The following is a 20658-nucleotide window of genomic DNA, read 5'->3' as shown; positions in this document are numbered from 1 at the left end:
CTAACACCTGGCCAGCTTGTGAAAAAAGACTTTTCTTCTTACATCCTAACAGTTTCTTTCTACTCTATGGCAGAAGTCCAGTGAATTTTAGCCTTTTCAAACACTAGCTTCCAATCTTTTCTCTTTGTAAGGACAATATTCCCAGGTCAGTATTTCTCTACTCCAAACTTAATTTCAAGGAGGAGAAATAAAACATGTAAGCTCCCAAAACTGCAGCTTCCACATAAAAACAAAAGCCTGTGGTAGGAGAACAAGGAAAGCAGATTTGCTAATTATTTTGATATGATCATACAATTTAAGTTTCCAGAGTTTTAGTCCTGGAATATTTAGCACAAGACCTAAATAAATAAACAAACAAATGTGGAAGTAGGCAGACCCCCTGCAACACACAGACCTCTTCATGACCTAGCAGACTATCAACAAGGAATGACCACAGACAAGATGATACAGGCTCAGCTCTATTGTTTTTTTCTTTAGTACAACTACTCTGAAACGATAACATCTTAAAGTAGCCTCTGAAGGTTTCTTAAGTGCTTTTAAGTCATGGCAAAGCCACAGGATTCAGTAAACAGTGAAAAAGATGTAAAATGGAGAGGGCTACACAAAGCCTTAAATGATTTCAGGAAATCCTTTTTTTGAGATTAACTTGGAGAGGAGAATAAAGTAGCTTGAGAGATAGAGATGCACTCTAACTTCATTTCAGCTTTTCATACACCAGACACTTGCCAAGGGTCTGGGAAATGCCACCAGGCAGAGTATGCCCGGGGTCTGTGGGAGCACAGCACCATCTCGTGGAGTGAAGCGACATACAAAAAAAACCCAGGGAGTAAGCATTCAAGCACTTCAGACATCTGCAGCTTGGCTTTTTGACAGCCTGCGCTTGCAGCAGGTTAACAAACCTCCCTATCGAATTTTTGCTTTATAAAAAAAGTTCACTGCAGATCTATAAAGAACAAATGAACAACAAACAACTCCCTATTTTTATCTCTCAAACTCATCACTGTTAACATAAACACTAGGGGCCTCTTCATAAATAGAGTGTGGGCAGACAACCATCTGTACTGAACGCTATTTGCCAGCAGGCCTAGCGCAGCTGTGAGCATCCTTTTTCTTTTAAGTCTGACTCTCCTGTGCTTAAGGTGAACAAAGAAAACAAGTCTCCAAATAGTAAACTTGGCAGGACTAAATACCTATACTTTCATCTATTCAGTACCAGAAAATAAAAAAGCCCTTTTCCATTTGGAAGAAAGAGTTGGAGGAAACTCAGAAAGGCAGCTATTCCACTCTTGCCAGTATTTGTTCCCAGATATGGAGGTATGCTTATGGAGCATCTGAGAGCAAGCAAATTAACTTACCCAGCTGGTTCACATCTTATTGGTCATAAATAAGAATTTCCTGGCACCAGTGAAAGTATGAAATGCTGTTTAGTTTCTGCTTCATTGTTGGAACTCAGTTAGAAATTTATCTCTGAAACAGAAAGCATTCAAGTCTCCTGGCTTCTAAAGGAAGCAAACAAACACAGGGTTCTCTGTGCAGGAAGATGTAGTTATCTTTCTGCTCCATCCCAAGTGTTGTGCTACACCTAGCGCCACTTCAGCAAATACTTCCAAGTTCATCCTTGTTTTGTCCTGGTCTCCAGGTTGAAATTTATTTAAAATGGGAAGCATTATGAGATATTGCAGGCCTCCTTCAGATACTGGAAGACCACAGCAAGGTCTCCTCTGAGCTTTCCCTTCTCCAGAATGAACAACCTCAACTCTCTCACAGTCTGTCTTTATAGGATAGCTGCTCTAGTCCTCTGATTGTCCTCGTGCCCCTTCTCTGGAGATGTTCCAGCATGTCCATATCTTTCTCCTAACAGGAGCTCCAGAACTGGATGCAGTACTCAAGGTGGGATCTCACCAGAGTGGAGTTGAGGGGGAGTATCACTACACCCGTCTGGGAGCTTTGAATGTTTTCTAAGTCAAACATTATGTTTGTTGAACTTAAGATATATACCACTACCTCACACAGACACACTCTCTCAATTAGATTTTTCTTTTCAAGCAGCTGAAATACCTACAACCATTTGCCAGCAGTCATTCACAGTCACTGCTGCTAAGACATTCTCTTGATTAACAGAGAGCAAGGTCTTGAAATCGAGATCAGCTTCATTCATTCTGCACTTGTAACACAACCAATCCTGTGTTACAACAGCAAAGCAGAAAAAGGAGTCCTTGCTGATGTCAGCAGTAGCACTGCCTTCTGTAATTTGCAGTTGGCTTGGATCCATAATTTAAACCCTGGTGCACAGGCACTTCTCATGACAGTCTGCATTTTTCAGTGAAAGACACCTGAATGCTGAACTCTCCAGTAGTCAAAAGAAATACCAATATTAGCCCTCTCTTCAGCAATTCATGGTCTACAATTATGAGAGTATCTGTGACAAATGAACTATTAAAGACACAGGTGCTTCTAAGGGACCTGCAAACTGTATGACTGATGGCTTGTAATATTGCTATCTATCCTCATCACTTGCCTGAGATCAGCAGGGCAGAAATGACAGAAGGTCATTTAGTCCAATCTGGAAAAGGGGATTAAAAAAAAAAAAGGAAGAAAATAATTAGGACAGATAGTTATGGGAAGACAGCAAGCCCGACACCAGTTTTGCTGTGGCCAAGCACTGAAACTAGGTTTCAGACCACAGACAGTGAAGAATAGAGCTCAAACTACACTTTCTTCAAAATAAACATGCCAGAATCTCTATGGAGGAAAAAATCAGCTTGTATTTGGTAGGTGTATTATTGAAGCTGAACTCTAGTTAAGACATTCCAGTCAAGAGGTGAGTTATAATGTCTGAGACAGTTACTCAATGGACACAAGGAGAACCGCTCTCAGGTTAAGGCTAGAGGCACTTGAACAGAAGTACACTACAAAGATCAGACAACTCTGCTTTCCTAGAGAATGAGTAATTCTCTACTCATCATCCCCACCTCACTCAAAATCACCCTCTTGAGAATCCTAGCAAGAGAAACATCCTGAAAGGCATCTCCCAGGCCAAGGAGACCATCACAAGCCCACGCTGCTCATCTCCTGCAAAATGCTCTGGGAAGAGCCTCAGGTAGTTACAGCATAGTGACTGACTACATCATACATTTCCACACGAAGGAGGATAAACTAACTTAGGTCAACACTTCTGAAACTAAGATTACTTGTCGTCTTTCTCAAATTTTAAAGCTCTCTGCTAATTTTTTAAGGTGAATTCACAGCTTAGTGGCAGCAAATAAATACTGAACTTCTTTTTTTTTTTTAATAATGAAATCAACTACCTCCCACTTTTTTACCCCTTTTATTTTGCTATTCAGATTTTCCACTAAAATACACAACATTTTGCTTACAATAGACATGCAGTCTTTGGTGATTAAACTACCACATAAGAAAAGTGTTGACAAGTTCTGTATGTAGCCAAGAGTTTGAAATGATATTCAAGCTTTCTCTTCTGTGGGCTAAGTGGATTAGTTAACTAACTGTAGATTAGTTAACTGGAGTTTTCAGTTAACATTCCCCTGAATTTGATTATTTTTTGAGTGTGGGTTTTTTTTTTTTTTTAATTGAAAAGACTATTTCCTTCTATTATCAGGGAAAACTATTTGTGCCCCAAATTCTCTAAGGACAGCAAAACGCAACTGAAGTCTCAGGCTCTAATCTCAGTGCTTGTGCAGGGCCTCAGATGCCAGCACACAGCGGAACACTTCCACAAAGATAATCAAACCTACCAAAAAATGCTCCCACTCACAAAGCTTGTTTCACAGGTGCCCAAGCAGCCAGTTTCGATTTTGCCCTTGGGGATCATTATTAAGATAACTGTAATTAAGGTTTTGCAACTAATTCCCAGTGTTCCACAGCTGAAGTTATTTTACCAGCTCCTGTGTACAAGATTGCAATGCAATAAAAATATGTCCCTATATATAGCTAAACTCCACTGGATATCAATAAGTAGCTTTCTTCCAACGACAGGCCATAATTAGTACATTAAACAGTCTGAATAGTGAACAAGAATCTGCTTCAGGACCTCTGACTAACCCTGCCTTTGTTTTTTCAGTCAATAATTTCCATTGAAAAAAAAGGAAAAACAGGATAAGTATTCAAGCTGTCTCTCTTCTTACCCATTCTGTTCTCCTTCCTTATGTAGCCCCACACTTGAAGAAGTCTCACAAGCAAGCAAGAAGAAAAAAATAATAATTCTACCACTGTGTGCATCCCTCTGCATTTTGGCATTCTTTCAGCTACCTGCACCCTGTAAATATTTTATGACATGCATTTGTCCACACTAACGACTGTAATCTTAAAAGGTAGCTTTCAGTCCAAGGTATAAGCTATCTAGGTCAGTTGGGTACTGCAAAGATGGGAGATGACACAAAACCCACTGAAATGGACTAAAGATTCTTGCAAAACAGACCTGATCTGTAGGACGTTAGGCCTAATATGGGAATAACATTTTCATAATCCATATGGCAGTTATGGCAGATTCCATACAATAAAAGCCCCCTCTGCTTTCACCTGGATTGGTGACTGGAGTATCCTGTTGCAGATCAACAGAAAAGGCTGCAAGACTAAAAGGCTTTTGCAAGGGTCTTTCCCTTCACTGCAGAAGTACAAGTACCATCTGCATACCATAAGACACCCAAAATACTAACCTCATACTGATGAAACTGTAGCTAGTGTGTGATTAACCTAGAATATTTAGGCAATACAATTGAGGATAAAAACTTCACAGCATTATGTAAAAAGAAAAAGAAATCATTTAAAATAATGGTCCTCAAGCTCGGTGAATTTTGCCTACAAAAATCAACACTATGTTGATAGCTATGTTACGAGTCTTCACATTTATTGCTTCTTAGAGCAAATATGAACATGTGCAGGGCAATACCAAGAAAAAGCTACACTTAAAAAATACCAAATTCTTGTTACACTTGAGAATTCGGGACATTTATTAACAGAAATTTAGGGGAAAGACATGCTTAGAGATCATCACTGGCAAATGGATCTTGGGGTGACAGAACGAACACAGATTCCTGGTTTTCCACACCGCATTGCTGTTACTGCAGTCAACTTACATCAGTGTCTTTCAAGAAGACCACACTGTGAGTGTGCCATGTCTCAAGGAAGAGTTTTAGAAGCCAGCTTCTTCAAGGGGTAAAATACCCAGGACCCACTACCACTCATGCAGCTATGTATAACACAAAAAATAATAAGTACTACCATGACTACCAAGAAGTATCATGTGAAAAAGAAAATACTATCAAAGAGAGCCGAGATCACAAAGAACATATTTATTACAAGAATCTTCTTTGATATGTTTATGAAAACAGCACAGCTGCTGAGCAGTGCCAGGAAGAGAATTAAGTAACTGTTTGAACCGTTCAAAGGTTGATTACAAAAGCTGTCATCACCACCACCTGTAAGAAGTCTCTCTCCTTCCATCCTATTCAAGTCTGTGGCATGGCTGGACCATACCTCAATGTGCTGACAGCAGCCAGATGTGCAGAGAGTGACGGATTACAGCTCTCATCCTAAATGTTCCTTCTGCCAAGCTGTTGAAGTAATCGTAATTAAATTACTCACTGGAGACCTAACTGCATTTTGGAGATCACAAAAGGATAAAGCTGGCTAGCTGTCACAGTTGGGGGGAAAAAAAAGTGAGAAAGAAGGAAAGAAACACTCTTCTGTTAGGGCGCTGTAAGAGGGAAGAGTTGGTATGTTTTTGATCAGAAGCTAAAACAGGCCAATAATCACTAGGTTACTAGAGATAAGATTTGGGACTTGGAAGTATGCTCATGAGCTGTACAGAAAGATGGTATGTGCAGATTCCAGAATAAAGGAGGAGCTCCGTTCTCCTTTGTTCAGCCTTCTGGGACATCCTGGCCATACATCACAGAGTTCTAAACCCATATATGCTGAGAGTCTGGGTGGCTGGGTTGGAGTGGCACCAGTCTTACCACCATGATGGTGTGGTTCCCGGTGGGGATGCCTACCTTAAGAAGACAACTGCCTGCCAGCCCCGAGATGTACATGACCCGGGAGTTTTGCTGGTCAGTTCAATAGGGTGGGTATAACCTGTTCTTTGATCAATAGAGTTACTTGGCATTCCTTGTCATATATTTTTTTCTCTATGATTTTAGTATTTGAGCTATAATAAAGTGTTTAAATTGTACCCAGAGAGGAGTAACCCATGTGTGAGAGCATTCCCTGGTCCCAAGGAACTCACTGGAACAGGCACCTTGAGAATTTTAAAGGTGTAGAAAAAGCAATCCTAAAAAGCACCTGTCACTCTTTCAAATCTGAAATAGGGACAGTCAAATTCCTCCCTATAATGTTTGACAATGCTACCCATTGTGGATGACTCCAAAGTGAACACAGTGAGACAAATTCCCGATATGGAGTCTGATCTGATATTTTACAGTTGTTATTCAGAGGAAAGGAACTACATTTCAGTACACAGAAAAGCAACAAGCATCCTTAAGCAACTCAGGTGCTGAGGCAATTACACAGTGGGTTATTACCAAGCATCAGACAAGTGAATGATGCCTTAATAAATGGCACTAGATTCTTGTCCTAAAGATACTGCAGCTCTTGGAGTTGCAGTGCAAATTAAAACGAACTAGTAAGAAGGGTGAAAACAAGAATCACAAACCAAATCACAATAACACAGCTTACACCAAGTACTAAAGTACACAGTTCCGTTTCCTTCCTTATTTATCCCAAATTTGCACAGGATGAGGTCAGAAGGCAGCAAAGACTTAGGGTAGGGACGAAATACGACCTATCAGACAGAAAACACTGGTTATAGAAGAGGGTTCATGAAAGAGCACTGCATAAGCAAGGACAAAGCATGAGAAGGGAAATAAGAAGTAGGCAGGGTGCCTGACCTGCTGTAATGAAGTATGATTCACTCCAGATAAATCAGAGGTGACTCTTGGTTCATGTAGGCCGGATGTCTCTGTAGTATCAAAGGCAAATCCCTAAAGTATGCTGATATTTAAACAGCTGACTGGTTTAGCCATGCATGAGTAATGAAGTCTATGCAGATTTATTTTCTACACACAAGCAACCTCTTGCTCTCTGACTCAGTAAGTGATCAACTGGGCACATTACAGGTAAATGGGTGATAATTAAACATGAAGATGGTTTCTGTAAGTAAATCAAGTTGAGCACACTGGCACTGACATTAGGGGAGGTCATGAAGCCTGGCAAAAACCAGCCCAGATGGTGAGCAACAAAAAATACTGAGAGAGGGAACAAGGCCCATCTCCCAACTACTGATCTGAATCCTGCCATGGAGATAGCTGTCACTGCTCACTGTCACAGACAAAACAAGTGTGGAGTTCAATCAGCTCTTGAATACATCAGAATAAAGCCATCACCATAATGTAACAGTCAGTTTGCTCTGGTAGCAAATGTGCCACACTGTTTAATAAGGCACGAGGGAACCTGGTTCTGCCCTTTTGCAACTTAATCTACAGACTATGCTCTAGATTAGGTACTCATTCACTCGGGCAGGGGAAGTTTGTGGAGGAAGGACATTAGCATCTGCTCTGACATCCCTGGCATCTCACCTACAACACTACATACAGCAAAATGGCCAACTTCAGTCTTCCTCACTCAACCCAAAATGCTCCATATGCTCTAAAGTATTTGTCTTAGATTTGTTTTGCTAAGTTTTATATTTTTCATTTTAAGTAAAGGAAAAAAAATTGGCTAGTAAGCCTTACTATGATTACAAAACTGAAGGTATCAAAAGCACTTCCTGTGAGAGTCAACAAACAAAAGAGCAAAGTCACAATGGTTCTTTGTCTGTAATCCTTTCCTCCTCCAAATGTGATTCACGAAAGACAGTAAAGACTTAGAGATCATGCATCTCATGGAATAACTTACTGAACCAAAAAAACCAACAGCCCTGTGCATACCCTCTCCTGACAAAAATCAAGAAGTCCTTAATCCACATTAAACAGTCACATTAGAAATGTGGAGGATTGCGTTGCTTATCAACATGATCTTTGAAAAGCATACAGAGAGAAATTATAGAATCACAGAACAGTTCAGCTTGGCAGGGACCTTAAAGAACATCTAGTTCCAACCCCACTGCCATGGGCAAGGACACTTTCTGCTAGACCAGGTTGCTCAAGTCCTCGTCCAGTCTGGCCTTGAACTCTGACAGGAAGGGGCCATCCACAACCTCCCTGGGTAACCTGTTACAGTGTCACACCACCCTCACTGTAAGAATTTCCTTCTAATATCCAGCCTAATTCTAACCTCTTCACCTTTCAATCCTTTCTTTTCTCACCCTATCACGAGTCCCTGTGAAAATTCCCTTCCCAACTTTCTTGTAGTTCCCCCTTGAGGTACTGAAAGGTTGCTGGAAGGTCTCCCTGGCATGTTCTTTTCTCCAGGCTGAACAGCCCCAGCTTTCGTAGTTTGTCTCCATATAGGAAGATAAACATACAAGAGGACAGGCAAACATAGCCTGCCTTTTCTTTTTAATAATCAAATGGAAAACATTTTTTAAACCAGGTGGATATTACAACCTAGAGCTTATAAATAAATAGGCCCCCTAAAAACCAAATCAATAGTTAGCAGACGGAGTTAACAACTGTTTCAGCTACAACAACAAAAGAGCTGTTTGAAAAGCTGCTTGCACTAGTCACTGCTGCAGGTTATTGATCTTTTACAGACAAACAGCCTCCATTAAATACCTACTTGTATTAGCCAGGCAATTTCTCCTGGAAAGCTTGACCTTAGGGGTTACTCATCTGCATGAGGCACCGTGTAACAAGCAGTGTTTTCTATGATCTAGTTTGACATATGTAGATCTATTCCCATTAGCTGGACTGTCAAAGCCTATTTTTGATGCATTCTCTTTGTGCAGAACAGAAAATGCCATTGTTTGATCAGACAGACAAGAACACGAGTAAGTTAAAGAATATGTAAAGCTGCTCATATGACAATAGTTTAAATACATGCTGTATCTCAGCTAACTTCATCTTTAACTACTATCTTTTCATGGTGAAGAACAGTAAAAGGACGGAGTTCAACTCAGATGAAAGATTCATCATTAACACTGTTGGTCAGATCTTAATTCCTATACCATATCTGCTCAGAATTACACATTTGAACAGTCTAAGCAACAGCTTGGCATGTCAAGGTTGTTTATATTCCTAAGTATCAATTGCAGTATATTAATGCTGAATTCCTATATCTCAGAGAAAGAAATGAATCCTGAAATTAGGCTGAAAGCCCAGATTTGCTGAATGTGAAGCTGGACTCATTAAAATATCTCTAAAGACTGAAGAACAGAAAACCACTTTAAAAATTCAAGAACAGATCATAAATGGAAAGGAGAATGGTAACAGCTTATCCCAAATAGTTTCACTGTTTCTACTTCTGTCTTTACAGGTGTTAGTACTATCTACACAGGGCAGACTTCAAATTTACTTTTGTGCAACAGACCTTCCAAAATCAATTTGAGAGCAGGAGTCATCTGTGTTTTGTTTTTGGCTTTGTTTTTTAACACTGGCAGAAGTGATATAACTCAAATGAAACATATGAAAACTGTATTTATGCCTCCACAGTGTAGAGCAATTTCTTCTTCTGAGGAATCTTAATTCCTACATCGTAAAGAACATCTATAACAGAGATGTACAACAGCTAAAAATTAAGATTGTACCATCATTTTCACCAGGAATTTAAATCCTTGCCTTGTTAAATGACACCAGTGAAAGTACAAAAGTGACTACAGACGTGTAACACATCTCTGCCACTTGCGCTTGTCATTCACTTTTCAAAAACAGCAGTTCCAAGCCAGCTGCATCTGAATTAGGAAGCTTAATGGCCAAATCCTGACTCAAAAACTGAAGATCAAAAACATTTTGATGCATCAAATGTTCTTGAGTATTGTTAGAAGTGAACTTCACAAAGTTTACACGAGCACATAACAAATTACACAATAGCTAGAGGATGATCTAAAGGGGTGAGCAAGAACAATTTATCTCAGAGACATTGAAACATCCTGCATAAAACACATGAAATGCAAGATTTCCAGAGTGGACACTTGAGTTAAGTAACAGAAACTGAAAGACAAAATGGATTTGGAAAGTCCTCTTTTTGCTACCATTTCAATTGTGTAAATCTAGACCTGTTCTATTGACTTCAATTCTGCATATTCATATCAGTGAGAGAACATAATTTTCTCATAAAATAGAAATACTCATCTATTACATTAAGAGAATTAGACTCCTGTGGCAACAAAAATAAGATCCTGATCTATTCTTAAGCAATAGCAAGGCTTCACGTTGCACAGAAGTTATCTTCCCTGCCATTACTTGCGCTAAAACCCCATTTAAGGAGTGGTTAATTCAATTAACGTAAATTAGCTATTTGACTTGAGCATAATAGCAACCATATCTAATGTATAGGAACAGGAAGAAAGTCTTCTCTCCACAATTTACAATTTACAACATGTCTAACTTCACCAGGAAACAAGAAACTATGTCTTCAATGTTATAATACATGGCAAAGACTTTAAAAACCAAAACAAAATCACTAGCCAAACAACCCCCAAAACATGTCCCCACCAAAGGAACAGAAAACCCCAAACAAACAAAAAACACAAAAAGTTTTACGCACTTTTTGAAGATCCTGGTTGAAGTCTCTTTGTGTTCCAGGAAGGGTCCACATGACTTACCTTTCTGGACCATTTTGAAACCCACCCACATCCTCCTGTAAGCATTTCTAAATTACCCAGTAGGCCTGACACTGAGTGACTGACTACTACATGGCCTTCAACATCCTCGTTCATATTAAATCCTCATTTCTGCTCTGCATGGTGTCCAGCTGCCAGCTCCAAAAAGCAGCAAGGAATCTCCACTTACAGACACAGGAACTTGGCTTCCTGGCACTTCAGAGACTATCCTAAGTCTAAGTAATGGCACAACAAGGGCACTGGGATGTTTTGGAGCGGTGAAGCCTAGCACATTAGGAACAGAAGTGAAAGCACCAATAATCTTTCAAGAAATTTCCTGGAAATGTACTTAAATACAGTTCAACAGGATTTAAAGTAGCATTTCTTTTACACAGCAGGTTTATAATGTGCTATGCTTAGCAACTCTAAATTGAATGACTGAACAAGTAGTGCAAGAATGGGAAACTCTGTTTCCAATCAGCAAAAGCAAAAATGAAAAAAAATCAGAGCCGATTCTTGTGACTTGAATATGAAATGTTTCTTATGAACCCAAAAGGGTCATTCTTGCTTCCAAAACAACCCAAACCCAGATGTGGCATTATAGCCTATGTCTCTGTGTCTGCAGCATCCTTCTTATACAGCCCCAGTGAAAGCATGAAGGCTGACATGCCTTTCCAATATCCATTTGGGAAAACCATGCTGGGAGAAAGGGAGACCAACAGGTAGCATCGCATTTTAGGAGCGACTCAGAAAAGCAGGCTTTTTAAGCCTTCAGCAGAAACAGACTGCCACTGCAAATTAAATAGCATGTTGTACATGTCACCAATTCAGCCACATCCCAAACTTTCAGGGGAAGGCTTGCAGTTATGACAGTGCTATGGCACCAATATTGCATGAACATTGCTTGTACTACTGATAAAATCCACTGCAAATACACTTAATGAAAAGCAGCAGCTTCTAAGATGTGGGTGATCAGTGTGGACTGTAAGTGTCTTTTCTGGTCTTAAAATTTACATACACAATGAACCAAATTATTCAGTCCTACTGTTATGCTTACTACAGCACTCAAAGTGCTCATTTGTTCATTGCCTCAGCATGTCAACTGTGTGCTTATATAATAGAGGAGGGGAAAGAGTAGAGCTGAATTGATCTGTTCACTCCAGGCAGGAGCAAAGGTGAGAAAGGGTTTGTTCAATTATTTTAACAGAGATCTTAAAAGTAATTGACCAAGAACACCCTGTGTTTTGAGATAAACCAAATCAACATGGCAAGAAGCACAACGTTGTTGTTGCATGTTTAACTGACCACGTGGCTGTAACTGAACACTCTAGCAAACAGCATTGGATTATTCATCTTAGCATGCAGCTAGTAATTCAGTAGCAGACAACCTTTTACATGGATTCCCTGTCTTTGTCACCAAGGTTTGAAGGAAAAACTCAAAGCATAATTCAGTACACAAAACCTAACAATTTTGTACCTATGTAAATATTACACATAGTACATAGAAGTCATTTCTGGTTTCTCTAAACCAGGAATTCTATTAGCATCGATTATTATTCTTGGCCCAACTGAATTAGCTTTTTAAATAAGAAAAATACCCAGACTCCAACATGTATGAAACTGCTTATTTTCACTTTAGATTCGTATTTCAATTGAAAGTAAAACTAGCAATTTGTTCTCTGTGATTCCATCCACTAGAATTCAGAGCTCATCAAACCAAAGGAAAAGGTTACTTACGGTCATTGCACTGGCTCCCAGAATACGAAGTCATGGAGCAATCACAGGTGAAGCCTTCCCATTGCTGGTTACAGATGCCTTGATTTGCACAGGAATCTTCCTGACAAGTAGTGCTTGGTCCTGCAGAAGGAATTACAAGAATAGAGTGAAACAAAGCTGAGAGAATAATTTTAGTCAGGCCCACTATAGCTCCAGTTCATTATTGCCATTACTACCAGGACCCTCCTGCAAACCAGAAAAATCACTAACCAAACCATTCTCGGACATGCAAGAAACTCAAGTAAAAGAAGCACATAGACAACTGCACATTTCACAACAAAATGTAGAAATAAAGGCTAAGAAATGGGCCCATAAACAGTGCTTCACCCAACCCAAAGAACCCTGATATGTGGACTTGAACTGAAGTTTTACAGCCTCAGTTGGCTACAACGTGGCTTTATAGGTTGAGAAAAAAGACACTGACCAGTCCTATTACATACGGTCCTCTGGAAATATACCAACAAAGTCCTCAGAAGGCCATGATATTAGCCCATGGCACTTCTCTATTCTGCCTGGTTTCTGCAGCCTTTTGGAACCATAGAAGGACAAAGCCACTACTAATAGTACAGACTTTCATTTTTCTGTGATTTAGGGATAACAGCTGCTATCCTACTCGGACCTTGGAAAGACACAACCCAAGTAACAGGCAAAAATGTGATATTCAGTTCAGGGAGACTCTGAACGACAGTTAGCATGTCATCCACAAGGATGTAGCTAGATTGTGAAACACCTGAGAGCAGATGTGAAGCTTTAAACCACAGATTATAGAACTTGAGTTCAGCAGTTACTTCCCAAGAAAGTATTTTATCTTCAGCATTCCAGACAAAGGTATGCTGCTCCTATTGTGCAGGGCTGCAAACAGAATGTACAACTATAGATGACATAGTTGCTTTCTCTACCTCTCACTTGTTGGAGAAAAGGAATAAACAAAATAGAGTAGATAACAGAGGAGCAAGTGGGTAGGCTGCTTGACATCAGTTTGTTAACCACTTCTAGTCCACGACAATAGCATAAGGATTGCAATAGCATAAGAACAGCAAAAGCAACAACTGTTCTGCCTATCCCAGCATCTTCCTTCACAGTCTTTGTTAGTAACAGCAATTCTATTGGCCTCAACCTATTCCTCATACCTAATTCTTCATTACATCAGCATCACTATCTTGTACTTCAGAGAATAAACCAATGTAAAGAGAGCATTTTCAAGTGCTTTAAGCCAGAATGAAGCCCCTCAACCTACATCTGACACCACTCACAGAAGTATGACTGAATCTTGTAGTTACACAGCACCACTGATATTGAGATTGTGCACCTGAGCACTTTCACATTTAAGAGCTTTTGTAGAACCCACATCTGACTGGAAACTCCATGTCACACCATGATCCTTCCAACAGTTCAAAAACCAAGTCAAAAGCTGCAGGTAGAATTGTAAGCATGGATAACAATAGCAGATTGAAAAATCCTGAAAATAAAATCACCTACTGAAATGAGGTGTCAAGAGGCAACCACAGAAAGAAAACTGTGTGTTATCATACTGAAAGTTGAGCGGCATTTTCCAACACTTTTCTCCTCCCCTCTGCATCACCTACCTGACTCTCATTTGTGACTATACAAATCCCAGTGGTCTCAGTGGCACAGTGTGAAGTTAACAGATCACTTGCAGGATTACAACAGTGCTGACAGACTGTAAAGTGTGGGCTGGCAAGCAAATGTGCATGCATGCTTCCCTCTTGCCTTTACGTTTCTTAAAGAAACGGCTATGGCTACGTAGATAAATACACATCAGGCTGAGGTCTGATACCTGCTTCAGACTTACTCTGGTCCAGCAAAAGAAGGGACAACATTTAACAATTTGAAGCAGAACATTAGTTGTCATTTTGCCTAAAATGCCCCAGCTATCTGAGCATAAGCAATAAGGAACTGATACCTCTCATGTACCTCACTACTCTGTTATCTAACCTCTAATTAAACATGAATGCCAAAACTCCTAGCAGTATAAACAAGCAAGTTGTATATGTTTTAAAAATAAGAACAGAAAGCAATTGTGACTCTATGCAAAATTGATTCTACTTTGCTTCTGTGTAACATTGTTACACAGAAGCAAAGTAGAATGGCATTCTTAACAACAGTTTCTTCTCTATTCCTACATTCTTCTGAGAACACTTTAGTCAGTAACTGGACTTGACAATGGGCATATCATTTGTCTAGGTGTCATAAGAGACTGGATGAGTACTGAAGGAATAAAACTGTAGGAGGTCTAACACCTGTGGCTTGAGGTGCTCATAGTGAGAGAGTAGTGAGAGAGTCCAGTGAGCCAAAAGACTTGAACTCATGACTAGTATTGTGGTTTCTGACTGTATTTCACAGAAACCAAATGTGAAGATGGAAACAGTACTTTCAAAGCAGCCAGAAGGAAAAAGTAAAGAAACACAATGATGACAAATTCTGAAAGCCTGAGAATATCATAAGGATGCTCGAAGCCTGATCTGCCATCTTTAGAGTCAGTTGTGACGCACAGCATAGATGCTGGGTATTATGCTTCATCTCATTCCTTAGTACTATGGGCCATTTGCATGGTAAAAGGATCTTTGTCTCTGAGAGTTTATCTACTCCTGCTGCTTACAGCCATTGCCCCATGTCATAATCCTCCATCTGTGGCAATAGAATTTTGTTCAGAACAACTAACAGGGATGTCACAGGGGATTAGGATTTTGGATTAGGGAGCAAAGCAGCAGAAGCAGAGGAAGGCTTATAAAACATGAAGATTGTGTTACCACGCATATGCCCTTTAGTGCTAACAAACAGAGAAAGAGAAGGCAACATACAACTGATATATACAGAAGAATTGGTTCTAAACTACCAATGCCATCAGGGTTCAGAACTATTTTAAATTTCATTCCTTTGGCACAACTTACAGCAAAGAATTTTAAAAATATGGCAAAGCAGAATTCTTCAACAATTTCCATTTGATTTCTGTACCTCTAATTTTTACTGGAACAGCTCAGCATCTGAGGACATGCAGGATCTGAGATCTTGTTGAATCTCCCTCCCTGGAAGGTAACACTAGCCAGATCTCTTAGCCATATTCTGCTTGGAAAAAAATTACTTTGTTTCCCCAACTGTCTTTTGCAATTTCATCTGTATGGTAGGTTTCTTTGTTCTGAAACTTAAAAAAGAATTCTACTGATGTGCATTGCTAAAACTGCCATGTATAATCCCACAGGTGAGTGTGCCTCATTGGCAACAAAAGTCATTCCTGCTGTGTCATTTGAAAGCTCTTTGCAGAGGAAGAAACTTCAGAAATAAAAGACAGCATTGTGCTTCTTATCCTTCTGAGATACATGAGGCATCAGTTTCTTTACATAACAGATGCAGGATTGTAACAACTGTAACAACTGCCTCATGTTTTGATCAAAGCTAGCAATAAGCATTAAGCTAAGCAAATCATTCCTGGTTTTGCACATAACACCTTCCTTCACACATTGCAAATCCATTTCTGTTGAAAAGAATCCGTTTTTGTTAACATCATTGTCAGTAAAATGGAGATCTGCAACAAGCAAAGCTCAGTGGAACCACAGACCCATTTTCTCTCTTCATCTCTGTAATGCAGTACTTAATTAATGCAAGATATGATTTTTCAACAATTAATATTGTTTATTAATTTTGATATTCAGGAGTCTCATACCTCCAATCACTAATTTTAATACTAATTGATTCTTCTGCAATGGTCATGGAAACATTATACAAAGGAATAACTAGATCTAGAAATAACTAGCAAAAAACATCTAACATTAATGGAACTGGAAGAGAAGGTTCCTGCGGTCAATATACCACTATCAGTTAACTGTACTGCTTCTCCACTAGATGGACTCAAGGAGTTTCTTTCTGCTTATAGCAGAAGGCAACTGGTGAATTACAAGAGGCTTTAACTATTTACTCACAAAATATTATCTCCTGACTCACGGGGCTAGCTACAGCTTCAAACAGTACTTAAATGCTTTCAGGGAATTCTGTTACTGTCTTGTCAGCTGCTGAGACTTTTGATTCTTCCCAAGCTTCTGAGATAAGAGTGGGGGTGTGGAAAGAAGGTGGAAGGGTGGTTGGGAGCCCTTCCTGGAGACTGATTTCTGGGAGGGGTATTGTGTTTCTGCATTACCTTTAACTTGTTTAATATATAACTGTAAATATTTGTAATATATTGTAAATACCTGCTTGTATATTGTGCTAAGATGTGAATAGAAAGCTTCATTCCTTAACTTCCAGCTGGCTGAGTCTAGTCTGGGTGATTTAATTATGTGTGAGAGGCACATAACTCCCAAACCACCACATCGTATTATGGTGGAAGGTCCAAATTATGCCTAGAACACATAACCATCACATGCCCTAAACAGCTGTCCAAATACCCATTTTGGTCCCCCCCTTCCCGCTTCTTCCCAAAAGCAGACAAAAGCTTTGGTGCCTCTCAGTCTATCACAGACACCACATTTGGCCTTATTTTTCAGCTTGCTTTGTTTTGTGATAAAGACAGGTCACAATCCTAGGCCTGTGAATCTTCCTTTTTTGGAGAAATAATTCAGGATTGGTTCTAGGGGGGGGTTTACCTGTTGCTATTGGCCAAAGCCGCTCGCCAAAATGCTTAAAACACTAACAGACTTGTTTGATGCTGCTTTTGTTTTGTTTGCTACCTGTTTGCCTTACATGCCTCTGTGTGCCATGACACACTGCATCATGTCAGAGAGAGTGATTTCCCATTGGAATGGGCTGCCCAGGGAGGTGGTGGAGGCATCGTCCCTGGAGGTCTTCAAGAAAAGCCTGGATGAGGCACTTAGTGCCATGGTCTAGTTGATTGGATAGGGCGGGGTGATAGGTTGGACTGGATGATCTTGGAGGTCTCTTCCAACCTGGTTGATTCTATGATTCTATGTGTAAGTGGGGATTTGCCTGCGACTGGCAGCCTGACCCTGCCTGATCAAGCCTGAATATAGGTAACAACCCAGCAACGAGTTTCGACATCGGGACTTGCCGGCCCACCACTCCAGCCCGCCGCGCCAGCACAACAGCCACCTCCCTGCTATACACAGCACTCAATCGGACTGCTCCAGCCCGCAAACCTGGACCCTGCTTTGCCCAGGTGGCTGCTGACCACTGATGACTTCCTGAGAGCCACGGAACACCTCTCTTGTGTCTGCGGGCCTTCTCAGACAGCATGTTCAATTTGGACTGAACAAGCAGCAAAACCCCAGCACATCATTACCACCTGAAGTCCACCACGCAGCTTTCAGCTTTCACTACATGTATTTTCCTGTTTATGCTTTTGGAGCACAAATATTGAGGCTTTTGACCAGTGAGTACCCTAACTCTTTACTCAAGTTGGTAAAAGTTTACGCTTAACCTTTCAGCGGCAGTTTACGCTGCAAGGCTCTCTAGTTACAAACATTTCTAAAGATTTTTCCTAAATCATTTGAGTGTATAGATACCCTCTGCAAAACAGTTTTACCAACCACATCACAGAATCTCTGTGTGTTAATTGTAAATAAGTTTGGGGAAGTTTTCTTCATACAATTAATAAACTATTTAATAATTATTGACATGGGCCTCATTACAATTCTCTCCTAACCCAGATTCAAATCCCTCCTTAACATGTATCACAGAAAGTCAACTGCATAAAAGGGTGTATGCCTGGACCTGAGATACAAGGAACAAGGAGATTAAAGTGAAGTAGAGGAATTAAACACTACTGAAACATTCAGACACAGAAACTAAAACCAGAAAGGAAAACCTGAAAGGGCTGTGAATAAAAAACCACACACAATAAATTGGAAAAAACACTCTTCCCCACTACAAATCTCAGCAGTAAAAAAGTATCAGGCCTCCTGGCCCGTGGTGAAATACCCAAACCTATTTAGCAAAGACTGGTTTCCTGAGAAGCCAACATTCCATGTTATGTACACAAGATAAACATTTCTCCCTAAACTTCAGTGTGATCAAGTGTCTCCAACTGAAGGGTAAATAATCATATAGGTTCAGGACCTCTGTAACAATATGAGTTTGAGCTGGAATAATTTTAATAGCTGTGACAAGCTTTCAGGTTCTCAGGACTTGGCGGGGCTGTGTGTGTGTGAGAAGAACAGACAAGTCTGTTCTGGGACCTCTTCTTCATGCTATATCCCCTTTAATGGACATCAAAAGCCTGTATTCTAAATTCTGATGGACACAGAAATGATGATAGAGAACAGTGGCTGCAGTCACAGAGACATGATACTTAATCATGTCTAATACAAGTCCAAAATTCCTGCCACAGTTCGAATGAATGGCACAGAACATCTTAATGCTAAAGCTGTTTACACTCTAGTGTACTTCCAGGATGGTTTTTCTACTCACATAGGTCCCAGACCGTGTATCCCTCCTATTCTTTCAAACTTCATCCTTTATCATTTTCATTTACATCAACTTCAGAAATCCTCTAAAATGCATCTAAACCCCTAACCTCTGTGAAAGAGAGTACTTCAATTTTTTGGAGCTGGGAATAGGTCACAGATACTAATGAAATATACTAGCAGTCAGATGCTCCACATGAACAGAGCACAGCACACCACACTAACTTCTGCCTACTTCCAGGCTGTCAAATATCTCAGATTATATGTTTCATATACATGCCATGGCTGAAATTACTCTACTTAAAACCACCAACAACACTCTGAAGCAAAAGTAATTGCTACCTACCTCCACCTGGAACACAGAACAGGAATATTTTAATTTTAAAACTGTATCTATTGAATTAGATTAGGTCAGTGATGTCACCAAACATGGTGAATGGAAAAGGAATTGATAAAGCACATGATTAAAACCACAAAAAAAAAAAAAAAAATCCAGAGATATGTAACATGTTGGGTAGCGTCTTATCTCAAGAGAGTGAAACAGGAGCACTAAATATTTTCTTTCCACAATAAAACACATAAAATTTAAAGGTTAAGCTGATCTGTGGCTTCAGGACTGTTAAACAGGGACACATTGTTCAATGCCTCTAACCTCCCCTTAGACCTGAGAGTATTTCTCACATTTTCCACTAAAATGGAGGAGCACTTTCTCAAACTTCCAGACCTGGGGGTCCTAGCAAATGGAAGGTTGACCACAAGCCAGCAATGGCCAAGAAGGCCAATGCCATTCTGGGGTATATTAGAAGGGCTGTGGTTAGTAGGTTGAGAGAGCTTCTCCTCCCCCTCTGCTCTGTCCTGATGCTGCTGCTGCATGTGAAATATTGTGTCCAGTTCTGGGCCACTCAGTTCAAGAAGGACCTCGGAGAACTGCTTTAGAGTCCAGTGCAGAACCAAAAAAAAAAAGGACGAAGGGACTGGAACATCTTCCTTCTGAGGAGAGACTGAGCGAGCTGGGGCTCTTTAGCTTGAAGAAGAGGAGACTGAGGGGTGACCTCATTAATGTATAAAAGTATGTAAAGGATGAGTGCCAAGAGGATGGAGCCAGAGAAAATGGGTGGAAGTTGAGACATAAGAAGTTCCATGCAAACATGAGGAAAATATTTTCACTGTGAGGGTGACAGAACATCAGAACAGGCTGCCCAAGGGGGTTGTAGAGACTCCTTCTCTGGAGATATTCAAAACCTGCCTGGGCACATTCCTGTGTGATCTGGTATAGGTGATCCTGCTCTGGCAGGAGAGTTGCACTGGATGATCTTTTGAGGTCCCTTCCAGTTCCTGACATTCTGTGATTCGGGAACATATTAATTTGTACTCTATATTGCAGTCTCTTTAGGTGAGTTGGGAAGTATACATTCACTATATCTAAAGAGACAGATTTTCAATGCCATATAAAACATCTCTCTGATTATACTAGTCTTATTAATTCTAATAAGCAGGTTTCCTCACTTATGTCCCAGGGAAACAGGGTTTTTGTATGTATGTATGCATGCATTAATGTATAAAATCATACCATCAAATCCTTCATTTTATTTCTCCTAAGAATTAGCATTCATCCAACTGGTTTTCTATCAGCACTCTACCCTGTCATCGTATCTCTGTAATTCAAATGGCATGGTCTCAATCACTATCAGGCCTTTACTTTCTGAGCCATCTTTGGTTTCTCCAATTTCTACCCCTTTTTCTATTGAATTACTTTTTAACAGCTTTCACTCAAGTAGCTGCAGGATTTTA

The 20658-nt window shown here is 40.1% G+C and overlaps 1 protein-coding gene across 30 annotated transcripts in view; it reads right to left on the bottom strand.

Annotated features, from left to right (window-relative positions):
* The window catches only part of NRXN3 (neurexin 3), a 1092565-nt gene that overhangs the window by 552182 nt on the left and 519725 nt on the right, over positions 1-20658 (bottom strand). For all 30 annotated transcript variants that reach the window (XM_064150720.1, XM_064150904.1, XM_064150893.1 and 27 more), the window contains one exon: positions 12455-12574. In XM_064150720.1, coding sequence (XP_064006790.1) covers positions 12455-12574 — 120 coding nt within the window. The remainder of the gene's footprint in view (positions 1-12454; positions 12575-20658) is intronic.

The sequence above is a fragment of the Pogoniulus pusillus genome, chromosome 1 (assembly GCF_015220805.1).
Source record: "Pogoniulus pusillus isolate bPogPus1 chromosome 1, bPogPus1.pri, whole genome shotgun sequence".
Classification (NCBI taxonomy): domain Eukaryota; kingdom Metazoa; phylum Chordata; class Aves; order Piciformes; family Lybiidae; genus Pogoniulus; species Pogoniulus pusillus.
Note: the sequence above shows the minus strand (reverse complement) of the source record. Positions and strands in the feature narration are given on the sequence as shown.